The sequence below is a fragment of the Homalodisca vitripennis genome, chromosome 1 (genome assembly GCF_021130785.1).
Source record: "Homalodisca vitripennis isolate AUS2020 chromosome 1, UT_GWSS_2.1, whole genome shotgun sequence".
Classification (NCBI taxonomy): Eukaryota; Metazoa; Arthropoda; class Insecta; order Hemiptera; family Cicadellidae; genus Homalodisca; species Homalodisca vitripennis.
The window spans coordinates 233,457,878-233,470,719 of record NC_060207.1 but is presented as its reverse complement, the minus strand read 5'-3'; the positions used below and the strand labels follow the sequence as shown (position 1 = coordinate 233,470,719).

General features: G+C 33.9%; 1 protein-coding gene across 1 annotated transcript; it reads right to left on the bottom strand.

Annotated features, from left to right (window-relative positions):
• Positions 1-2,629: 2,629 nt before the first annotated feature.
• Positions 2,630-12,475, bottom strand: LOC124356263 (E3 ubiquitin-protein ligase MARCHF5-like). Its single transcript, XM_046807451.1, has 2 exons — positions 11,919-12,475; positions 2,630-3,119 (listed from the first exon to the last, which is right to left on the bottom strand). Exons 1-2 carry the CDS (start codon positions 12,425-12,427, stop codon positions 2,963-2,965), a joined length of 666 nt encoding a protein of 221 aa, XP_046663407.1. The 5' UTR covers positions 12,428-12,475; the 3' UTR covers positions 2,630-2,962.
• Positions 12,476-12,842: the final 367 nt, after the last annotated feature.

The following is a 12,842-nucleotide window of genomic DNA, read 5'->3' as shown; positions in this document are numbered from 1 at the left end:
GTCCGCGTCTCCCCTGACAGTTCTGCTCAGTTTTCTTTCCTTGTAATGCCTTTCTAAGAACTCCTTCTCCGCCTCCATCCTCCTCCTTTCCCCCTCCGATACCACTCCATCACCCTCGTCTATTCTCTCTATCCTTGTACCAGCCATATTCGTGTCCAAAAATTCAGTATGTTTGTTGTTTTGTTTGTCTCCCATACTATTCCCACGAGTATTGAGGTCCTATACGTCAATCTCTTGCGCTGACAAGCCTACATACAAGGGAGGACGGCAGGTATCCCAGGGCATCTACTGCTCGTGATGCCTCAAGCCCGGCACCATGCATCCCTTCGGCACAGTTCTGCCATAACCTTGGGATTGGGCATGTAGATGGTTTTTAGGGATTCCTCCCTAGCCTACCACCCAGAGTCGAGGTGACATACGCCAACCACTACTTCAGTTCTTACTGTGAGTTACGCCCGTTACTCAGCGAAAACATGACACGACTGAGATAGGGTAGTAGGTCTCACAGCTTTACAGGAGAGCGCCTGAAGTACGGGCCTCTCCCTCTTTATTCCCCAATTAGTCGCCTTTTACGACAAGCAGGGTACCGCTCCAGGCCCTATTCTCCAGATCCTCCCCGGCCATGGTGGGGGCAGAGAGAGAGAGAGAAAGAGAGAGAGAGAGAGAGAGAGAGAGAGAGAGAGAGAGAGAGAGAGAGTGAGAGAGAGAGAGAGTGAGAGAGAGAGAGAGAGAGAGAGAGAGAGAGAGAGAGAGAGAGAGAGAGAGAGAGAGAGAGAGAGAGAGAGAGAGAGAGAGAGAGAGAGAGAGAGAGAGAGAGAGAGAGAGAGAGAGAGAGAGAGAGAGAGAGAGAGAGAGAGAGAGAGAGAGAGAGAGAGAGAGAAGAGAGAGAGAGAGAGAGAGAGAGAGAAGAGAGAGAGAGAGAGAGAGAGAGAGAGAGAGAGAGAGAGAGAGAGAGAGAGAGAGAGAGAGAGAGAGAGAGAGAGAGAGAGAGAGAGAGAGAGAGAGAGAGAGAGAGAGAGAGAGAGAGAGAGAGAGAGAGAGAGAGAGAGAGAGAGAGAGAGAGAGAGAGAGAGAGAGAGAGAGAGAGAGAGAGAGAGAGAGAGAGAGAGAGAGAGAGAGAGAGAGAGAGAGAGAGAGATAGAGAGATTATTACTATCGGTTAGAAAAAACAATCTATTACAGTAATACATTTTAATGCCTAAACAAGAATTATATGTTAATCTCTACCTCAAGTGTTAAATACGATAGTAAAATTATCATATATTCCTACACTTTACTAGGAGGACTCACATATGGTGGCAGTTGAGGAAATAGGATTCGTTGCTGAAAACGCGTTTCTGCTCGAGGTAAAATGTTTTATTTACTAAAAATAAGTAAATTCTTCCCGAAGAAGAGTAATAACATTGGAAGAGAGTCTTTTGGGAGGTTGTCTGAGAACCGTGCTCAGACAGATCCCAGGGGCAGTAAACTTCACAGCCTGAATATTAATGTGTCTGAGGCCAGGGATTTAGACAAGCTTTGTCTTCCGTTAGGTATTTAATACTTTAGATCACGTAATATGTGCTTTTATATAATTAATCTATCTGCCATACTGAAATCATACTTATTCCAAACATAGTCTTTAACAAATAATTTAATTTGTTAGAGAATAGATTTTTAATAATACTGAAAATACTCTATAGATTTTTATCGTTTACAATAGAACTTACAATAATATACGAATGATACATCTGGAAACAAAAATTTGCATCAACAACACTGACACATTGAACACTTACATTACGACAGTTGTTATCCATCTTACATCATAAAATATTGTTGAATAATGTTTGTAAAATTTTAATTTATAATACTAATACCTACAAAACCTAAAATTTATAACAAGTAGGAAAAATAATTTTAATCTTGATAAAAAATAAATAATTGACAAGCAGCGTTTAATAAAACACACATTAATTACTGATAGGTTGCACTTTAAACATTTATAGTATAGCTCCTCCATCGTTAATATGCAGTGTGAGTTGAAGGTATTGATACACTCCGTTTAGTTTTTATGGATAAAAATGAGGGATGGAACTTGGAACACCTTTCTAGTAAATAGAAGTGAACTTTTCAGTCACTAAATAGTACTAAATATAATAAAAACACTACTTTTCCAAATTGTTTATTTTTTGGACGAGGCCTTTCGAATCCGAAAGGTTTTATCTTCGGGCAAATCCACAAATAAATAATTACATATTGTTTGTTACAATTAATATTAAAATAACATATGGTATAAAAATGCAAATACAAAAATTTTGGAAGTATTTCAGCCAGTATGAAAAATTAGATTTGACTACAGTTTAATTTTTGAATGAATTGAGAAGAAAGAAGATTGGAATTTTCAATAGGGCCCTCTTCACTGTTACAATTTTCAGTCACTGTTACAACTTCGCCTATTTCCCCGAAATGGGATTTGGGTAGATATGAGTAGAACAATATTTAAGAAATTTTGAACTCTTCTCTAGAAAGAAAACTCCTTAATAGTTGTCATGACACAGTTAAGGTTGTTGTTATCATAAAATTACAAATAATTCTTTTCTTATAATAATCTTAGGAAAATTATAAAATTGAGTGATGGAAATTAGGAATAAAACACCATTATGAAAACGCTCAGCCATTGCACATTCACCTGAACTTTAGTATGCTATATTCTGTCACAGGATTAGGTCGTGCAGTATCCTCTAAGTCAAAACTATATTAGTCAATACAATTATACAAATTATTCATTGCTTTCTTGGTGACACATTAAATACACTATACTGAGTTCAATTTATCATCATTACTTTATCTATAGTTTTCAATTGACAAAGAATTTTGGCGCACATATGTTTTCTGTGCATAATACATTTTCAGAATCCCCTTCACGGCCAGAAAGGAAGTTCCACCTAACAATAGCTGATTGGCCGGACTCTCCACAGAACTAAACATCAGTGTGCCGATGATCCTGGAGTACACCGGTAGCAGAGCACCTCCCGCGATAGCGCTGCATATCGACCACATCCTCTTCCTGCTCCTGGCAAGGCTGTCGGGATACTCCCTGGGGAAAAACCCCTTTTAGGAATGGCACCCTGGAACACCTGAAAATACTTTTTAATTTTAATTTCCTTTTTTCATTAATCTTTTTTTAAATTTCCAATAACAATTTTTAATTTACAAACTTTTATTGATAATTTCAAATAATGATAAAACCATTATAATAAATTGTCGCTTTACTTTATCAGAATATTCGAGTTTATCTTAGTTTATACATAATTCAATGATTGTATATATAAGCTAAATAAACCGTTATATACATAGAGCCTTTTTTTTACAAATTTGAGGTAATAAGCTCTTTTTTATTTAAGAGGAGGTGGAAGCGTGTACTCTTTTTTATAAATAACAACTTTATTCAAAATAACCTACATAGTGTGATGAGTGTAAATTCAATTGCAAAGAGGTATTATCGCTTCCATTGTCAAAAACCTTTGTTTAGACAGTTTTAATTGTGTGTTAAATCTGATTTTTACACAAAAATAAAGGTGAATTTATTGATATGTAAATAAATAAATTTAATGATTTTAGATATTTTAATAGAGGCAATTAAGTGAGCATTAACGGTTTCTATTTCAGTTTTGAAGAAGACACAACAAACGTTAAGGGAACTCTGGCAACGAACAAGTAGCATATAATGTCTATCTAAATCCTTATGAAAATATTAATATGTATGACTGTACCTGTCTTCTGTGTACAGGTGTTAAGTATAATTCAGTTTTATAAGAGTTTCACTTGGATTTTATCTTTGACAATGTTAGTTGGGAAATCAAGGATTATACATATTACAGTGTATACAAAACCATCAGATCAGCATATAGGAAGCAATAAATTTGAACAAAGGGACCAAATAGATTGATAAAGTTCGGGAGTTAGTTCTTTATCATCCCAAACTGTTACCATAGTATCAGTATAATCATTGTTATAATCAGTATACTAAATCAATGTAATCATTGTTATAATTAGTACAATCATTGTTTCATTAATTTGAGGAGGTCTCCCACCGGCTGTTCATCTTCAGAAGTTTCAATCTTCATAAAATTACAGACATTTTTACCAATTTTTAGGGACCTGTCTAATTGAACTTATTATTGAAAATTACATTTTATATTGTTAAATGAAAATAAACAATAGTATTTGTGGAATGTAAATACAAGCAATAATAGTTTTAAATTAGGAGTATGTGAGTCCATGTGCAACTCTTGCTACGCATTGAATTATTTAAATCCGGTTATTGCACAAAATTAATATTATGACTATGGAACATATGTTTACTAGAGATATGTTCACACTTGTTAAACTCTCGTGTGATGCGAGGTTTTAAGGGAGAGAACGTCTTCTCCTTGCCAAGCATCTGCTTGGGGTTAGTTCAATTTGTAGAGTGCTAGGAGAAGTATAGCGTCAAGTTGAGTTTCACTTGGTATGCTTGTGTTATTTTAATAAACCAGCAAGATTCTTCTGCCAAATTTTTTAAACTGTTTAATATTCTCTTATTTAATTTCAAATACCGAAGTTTCCATTATTTATCAAAATTAAGAAAATGCTTTTTATAAATTTTACTGAATATTTCTAGATTCTAAATGTTACATTACAATACATCTCTATTTCGTTGAAGTGTAAAATTTTAAACTCAAAACTTTTATTCTAAACTTTAGGGATTAATTATTAATTATATTTTTAATTTTTTAGTAACAATTCTTATATTGTAATTTAAAGTAAAATTTATTTGAACATTTATCTTATATTTTAATTTAGAAGACGGATTATTTTAGTCGATTTTCCTGTTTTGTTTGTTTTTATCTAGTAAGAAATCCTTTTAATTTATTTTGTTATAAAAGTTATATAATTTGTTTTAGTATTATTATTTTTAATTAGAAGAATATTTATAAGAATGTATTTAGATATTATAGGCCCCTAATACATTTTGAATTCTTTAGGTTAAAGATTATATTAAAAAATATACAATTCTTTTAAAAAATATTCACACTGACGTAGTTAAGCCAGTGGTAGTGTAACCATTTTGTAATTATTCAAAAAATATAATATTTTATAAAAAGACCGTTAATATTTTATTTGAAATAAAACTACTACTTTTGTATCTTAAAAAATGTTAAGATTTAGTGTTTTTAATTAAAAGGCAACATTCAATATAAAGACGACTGGGAAAATATAAATAATTAACTACAGTTATTAGGAGTAAGAGCGGAGTAAGAAATCTAGGGCAGAGAAACTTTAGAATTGGTCTGATGCAATCCAAAAGTTAAGCAGTGGCTAATCAGATCTTGTTATTTGATAGAATCATATATTATTTATGCCCCGGAAGAAAAAATCTCATTCGAAAATGTTATATAAAGTTTAGAAAACTTATTCTAACATATTTTTAACTTAAACTTGGATAGAATTGAAACACTTATCTAAGACACTTCTCTGAATCAAACATGGAATTGGAGTATAATGATAATAAAAATGCAGGGTCTTCAGAAAGTATAAGATTTAAAATGAGATAATAGACGATGTTATTGCGCCAGAGAGAAGTTAGGTATTTTGAATATTGAGTTTAATTCCAGTTCACCTTCCTCTTAGTTCGTCTTCTGAAACCTGACTCTGTCACAGACTTGTTTCCTTGAATCTAGAGCCATGTTTGTCAGAGGAGATCGAAACGATTTCGGCGACGAAGAAGTTCAAAATGAACTATTTCTATCGTTTTTACATCAGAGACACCTAGACTACATAGTGTAATCTGGATGAAGAGGAATTCTCATTGTCCCATCAGATGGAAAATTGGGTGCCCTGCGATATCTTAGACACAATGTTTAAGTACGGTGGAACAACCTCGTTTTATACATATAACATAACCATGGTTGGAAGTATTGAATACATGTGAATTTTATGTTAGTTATTAGCTTCAGTTAGTTCAGTTCAGTTGGAAAAAAAATATTTAATGAAAAGTGACATGTAGGGACAACGAAATTATTGAACTGATTATGTCATTTTGTAGTGGGACATCACTGGAAAACGTTATTGAGATGAAAATTATAAATTTCAATCTAAAGGTGTTACACAAGTACATTCTAATTTATTTTATTCCCTAGCTCAAAGGGAATAAAATTTAATTTGAGCTAGTTAATCGCCCAAGAGAGAGTTTCATAAGTTATATATTTACATAAAATACATGTCATACTTATAGTTATACGAGGGAATTTTGGGGTGTATAAAAGCGAGGTGACGTTTTCAAATTATTAATAAGAAATAAAATAGGAATTAATCCACAAACCTGGATTGAGCTGGTTTTCATAGGTAATCTCACTAGCTCTGGGATTTGGTCAAATGTGCTTAATGTTAAAACAATTGGGCCATGCTGACTTTATTCGTCGAGGCATAAATACATAACAAAACTATGGACAGGACAAATATGTAAGTTATATAAAGAGTTTATAAAATAAGAGAGCTGTAGTTTGTTGGGGTTAGGGCATTATGATAACGATTTTAAACGTCAAGCATGACCAAGAAGTGGTGTAAGAACTTTTACACAATTACGGATACGATGGGCGGCAACAAAATTCTATGGATTCAAAACACTTGTAAATTTTGAAATTTTGAATTTTTGAAATTTATGCCTAGTGTTTCCGAGAAAACTGTTATGCAAAAAGTTTGCTAATCATAGTACACAAGAAATCCAGCTATTGTTAACTACAACTTGTAAATTTTGAACATAGAGTTTTGTTAGATCTTGTTTATTGATGTATTGTTGTATTGTATTGTATGATGTATTGTAGATACGGGCAGTTGTATTAATATAGTTAGTGATAAGATGTATAGTTTGCTGCAGGGTAAAAGCTTAGTTGAAAACCTGAGTGCCTTCTCTAGTGAACAGAATGCCTCAGCGCTGTGAATGGTAAAATGTAAATTTTCGAAGAAGTCGACATAAAGATGTAAATTAACAGTTTTACTTGTAAAGACGTTTGTAGTAGTTAAAGAGCTGAATTGACAACTCCTTTGAGCAAGAATGTTATTGTTAACAACGTAAATTTACATTTGAAATATAAAATTGGGTACTCGGTAACCACTAATGAAGTCATAATATTGATTAAGGAATTCCCGATTGTATTTACGGATAAAGTAGGACAGAATATTAAATTATGATTAAAAAATAAAATTAAAGATTATGGATTGATTGAAACCCCAAATGTATTGAAAATGCAAAGGTTTACTGACTATTAATTGAGGCAAGATATAATGAAACATTTCGAGTGAGTATTTGAGCTCTGCCTTTTAATAGGTAGAAAGGAACGCAAAAATATCCTATAGGAATACATATTGAATTATAGAGATAATAATTTAATAGGTAATAAGGTTTTTAGTGTCATTGACTTAAGCAAATTATTTTTAAGGTAAATTTATACCCGATTAAATAAAACACTTTATTACACAGTCAAGAATTAACCATCTGTAGTGCAACATACGAAGATTTGCATTAAAGGAATACATATGATATGGTTATAGAGAACTTTGTACTAAGTGCATATTTAAAGGAAATACATACTATATGAACTTAAGTTCAAAATATGATTAAAATATGTGGATGAAATTGTTATTTATTCTAAAAATCTGGAATAATATTATGATTTATGACTAGTAATAGGAAGATTAAAAAACACAATTTAACGTTAAATTCAGAGAAGGCAAAAATGTGTTAGAAAGAAATTACATTTTTAGGGTATCTGGTATCGGAGGAACAAATAAAACTTAATCCCGACCGTACAGTAAATATTCAGGAGTGTAAGTGGCCAAGAGATAAGAGAGAGGTATCCAGGTTTTATTGGAATGGCATGTTGCTTTACTAAATTTATTTTGAAAAATGCGGAAACAGCTGTACCCTTTGATGAACTTAAAAGCGACCTCGAAATTTATATAGAGTGAAGGATGTGAAAATTCGTTTAACAAGATGAAACAATGTATTATTACTCCTCCAGTCCAGAGAACACCTAATTATGAGAACCCCTTATATTGCTGTGTGATGCGAGTGACAGGGCTCTTGGGGCGTGTTTATTATAATTTTTGTTTTGTAAGGAAAAACCCCATTCCCTTTTAAGCCTTATTCTACTTGTCCTATTTAAATTAAATATTTTATTATATATTTAATTTAAAAAGGGCACACGCCCTAATGGATTCTAATGAGAAGCTTCATCAGGTAATAAATGCTTAAAAATATAATTACAAACGATATTTTTCCATATTACGTCATCAAAAGTTCTAGTAAGTATTTGAGGAAATTTTCAAAACCAATCACAATTAATATTGGACATAAGTTTTGTTAAATAAATTTAAGAAAATATAATTTAATACAAATATATTAATACTAGCTCTGTTCAACCATCTCTATCTGCCGATTTTGCTTCTACTACACCAGAGAGAAATGGTAATTCAGCTATTTTTTCATCATCTTTAAAACAGCAAAAGTTATTTCCGTTGATCCATTATAGATCGATTTAAATTTTTCTGGCTGCATTATAATAAGCGGCCACTGCCACAATAAAATCATTGATATATGATTCTTTACATTAACGAAACCAAAATGTCATACATATTAATATTAATATTAAAGATATTTGAAATAACAGTTTACTTTAGCCGTTTTTATGCATAACAAAGTAACAGTTCAATGATGAACGAAAGACTATCTAGGCTATGTTTATTTATTAAATTTAACAAAAAATCAGTGTAACATATAGTTCTTTTTACTACTTTAAAGCATACCCATGTATAACAGGTTGTTACACAAATAACGGATGTTTATCGCCACTGTACTTATGGCCGTTGCTCAAATAAAGTAAAGTAAACAATGTTGTCTTCTTGTAACAGGCGAATTGAGGGCTAAGAAGCCCTCTCTAACACATAACCTGGGAACCAAAAGCTAAAAGGTGACTTCCGAACCACCACCAATGGCCGGGCAGGCGGGCTGCTTGCAAGGACAGGATCGCTTCGAGGTCACCCATCCAAGCAGCAGCCACGCTCGACGTTGCTTGATCTGGTTATCTTGCGATAACCGTTGTACCCTAAACTGCACCATTACCTCAAATACCACACTCATGATTTTGTTTTGTTTTAATTAATTTTGAACAATGTTGCTGTACATAGATTAAAAAGAGCTGGCAATAATTAAAGTTGTAAATAACTATCATTAGAATGTTTTGGTATTCGATAGTTTAGTTATATCTAATCGATAACTTGGTTCCATGATTCGATTGTATCGGTTACTAGACTGAAGTCCATTTCCCAGTAATCAGCAAGACACTCAAAAACATTATCTTCGAAGGTGAATGGATTTTTTTTTCATAGATTGGGAAGTTTAGATCCAGGAATAAATACATTAACTACTATTGATGCAGTTTTAATCATCATTGACATCGTTTTCGATGGTCTAGGGGTGGTGACTAAACGTGTTCAGCACATATCTTTACCTGTCTAAGGCATTTCATTGTGGGGTGCATCATGAAACACTGTGTCCCCAATTAGAGGAATGTTCCTTCACTCTAATGATGCCGTTATATCTTACAGACAGTGAGTAGTGTATGCAGATTAAAATTGCATAGTATAGTTAAAATTATATACACATGTACCAATTATTTGGCCCTTATGGTTTTTTTAGCCGGGGGCTGAGGGTTGGCGTATTGTGAAAGGTTTTTATTTTTCGGCTCTGAATGGGAAGAAAAAAATAATATTCCAGTACGACTAAATTCCGAAGCAATTATTTTTTAGAAATAACATTGCTTTTGAATCCATGTATTAAATATTTTCCAAGAATATGTTTTAAATTGAAAAGTTTTAAGATAAATGCTGTTCAATTTTGTCTAAGGCAGTAGGAAATCATAATTTATTGTTACCATGGATAATGTCCTTTTAAGAGAATAGATTCCACAAAATATATGAGTATATGTTGTTAGATAAGAATGAGAACTATAAAGAAGTGCTTTATAATTTTTTGAAACAGTTTTGTTTGCTTTATAATTGCAATCATTTATACACTTAGAGATTTAGCAATATTGTGTTATTTTAAGTCTTGAGGATAGCTTAAACTTGTCTGATATAAACTAATTCTCCAATGGAATAATAATTTAGAGAGTTGGCCCTAAAACAAATTTTTAAAAGCTTCTATACCATAACAAACATTTGTAAATTCATTACTACTTTAATAGGCTAGGATTGCAGACTGCTTCTTCTATATGATTAATATATACATATACTTGAAGTGATTCTGCGGTTTAAATCCAACTACGCAAATACCAGGAACCTAACCAAATCTACTCTATTTAGAAAGAAGAATAATTCTAAGAATCGTTAAAATGAGTGGAGATATTCTTGAATGGAAAAACAGAAGTGAAGTACGGTACCTAGGCAAAATTAACCGTTACTATTCTCGGTATTGTTATACATTCACTGTATAAAGCCAAGAATATAGTTAACTTCCTACAGTACTTCTTGTACTTTATTTAGCTCAATATTTCCTCTTCGGTTCATCGTAAATTTAATTTAAGGTTTTTCTATGAAATGTAATGTTTGCATTTTTAATTGTTTCTTTACGGATTTGTTCATTCTACAAATTTACCGTTGCCAAACGGTTACCTTATATCCCAACAAAAAATAATTGATGATTTATCGTTTTATGTTCTCTTTTCATCCCAAAATCAACAGAGTATTCCCGTGGAACTACAAGAACCTGTATATGTACCATTTTTTAATTGAGTTTAGTTTCTTACACTGCTGGGGTGGTACTCGAAGAGAGAAGAAGCTCTCAAACTTCATCTAACTGCGTTGTAACACAGTGACAGCTGAAACCTCCTCTATCTTTGTCTGAAGAGACAACGTCGAAGGAACTTCACTAGTTGGCGTATCTACTTCTTTACCTATCAGGCTTCCGCAAGAGAGTCAGGTGCATGTTAAGATAGTGGTCTCCTCTAAGCTTACCAGTCAATATAATTGGGGCGGCTTAGTTTTTTAAACGGGATTTTCGAATGCTTTTAAGTCCAAAACAAGGAATAATTTCCAATGTTTTGATTACAGACTGAAACCCCATCACTGTGAGCAGGAATGCGTAAAGACGATGTGACAGGAGGATAGCCCTTCCCAGGTGGCATGGACCTCTGTGCTAAAGCTGGTAGCAGCCGAACACATAGTGTATATGTGAGTCCGAAATGTCATTTAACTCTGCAAGCGCTGCAATGATATTCACTCAACTTCGTGATGGTTGCAGCTTCTTGAGAAGCGATCCCTCAACGTTGAGGGTGAAAGTCCCAGATGGGACGATAGCTCACAATACCTGTAACGCGTTTCGAGATGTCTCTCTATCGTCAGTTATGCAAAGATTAAATCCCGATTCAATGCCCGTTTATAAAACAAAGAAAAATCGCTAGTGAAGCTGATTCCACGGTGTTTTCGTCTCTTAAGATACAGGTAGACATCAGATTGCAGTTGCAACCGTGTTGCAGCGTAGTCAGTTGAAGATCGAGAACTTGCTCTCTCTTCGAGTACGATCCCAGCCAGTGCAAGAGACTAAACTCAACTATAAAAAATGTCCTGGCTAGGAAGATCTTGATAGAATACAACTTGTCTATCTCCTCACATACCATTTGTAATTCTATAGAACTTTAATGTGAAGGCACACAGGCATAAAACCAAAGACACGATTTTATAAATACCCTGTCAGGATCTTTTATGGAACTTTATAAAAAAGCTATATATAATTTAACAGATTGAGTCAATTACTATGATACAAATTAATAATAAAATTTTAAAACAATGACTACAAACAATCTGCAAAAAAGTAGAGGTGCTTAAAAGTTCCTTACCGTCTTAAAGCACGTAACAGCCAATCTTCCCATGTGATGTCACTTATGTACCATAAGCCATATCCAATAAGTGCACACGCTGAAGCTGCTTCGACTGGATTACGTTCCATTAAAAGTTGCTTCGCTTCTTCATGGCCATAAATGTAAGAGAGAGTTAGACATCCACAGGTAGTCGCGATTGCTTCTATTATAGGGTAGGCAGCGACAAGTTCTATGTCAACTATTGACTTTAATTTTAGAAGTATCTTCTGCATTACACGGACTATTGGGCCTTTCTTCGGTACTATAATGTAACGTGTTCTGCAGAACATGCATCTAGGCCTCTTAGTCGGGTAGAGACTCTCGAACCGCTGAACCATTTGTCGACCACAACTCTGGTGTATCCAAGTTGTCGGGCCGACACATCGACAAGGTCTCACCCAGGCTTCGTCGTCTTCCGGCAGCGTCGCTCGGCACAGGTAGCAGAACCTGATAGACACCAACAGCTCTTGGGGTAGGTGACAGTTCATCTTTAATTTTCTGCAATTTTAGTATCAACTGGGAGAATATAAATCAATTAATCCAAATAATTGTTTACCTGTTTAAGAATGCTTAGCAACCGTTGGTCCAACATAATATAGGCCTACCTAACAAAATATATTGGGAGTGCCGATGGCCGAGCGGTCTAAAACGTTGGACTTTGGATCTGAGTTAGAGACAGCGCAGGTTTGAATCCTGTCTGTGACCGTTCAACTTTTTATCAGTACCATTGACCTTGTACTGTATTGACTCTCCCCCTTATTCTATCTGATAAGATCCTCGCATAGGTCAGTGGTCCAAGAGGACGGACAGAATAAGATTTAAAAGGGAATTGGTTACTCCTTAGAAAAATCCCGTTAACAACAGACGTCAGCATTTCGTTGCAAATTAACGAAAAAATTAAAA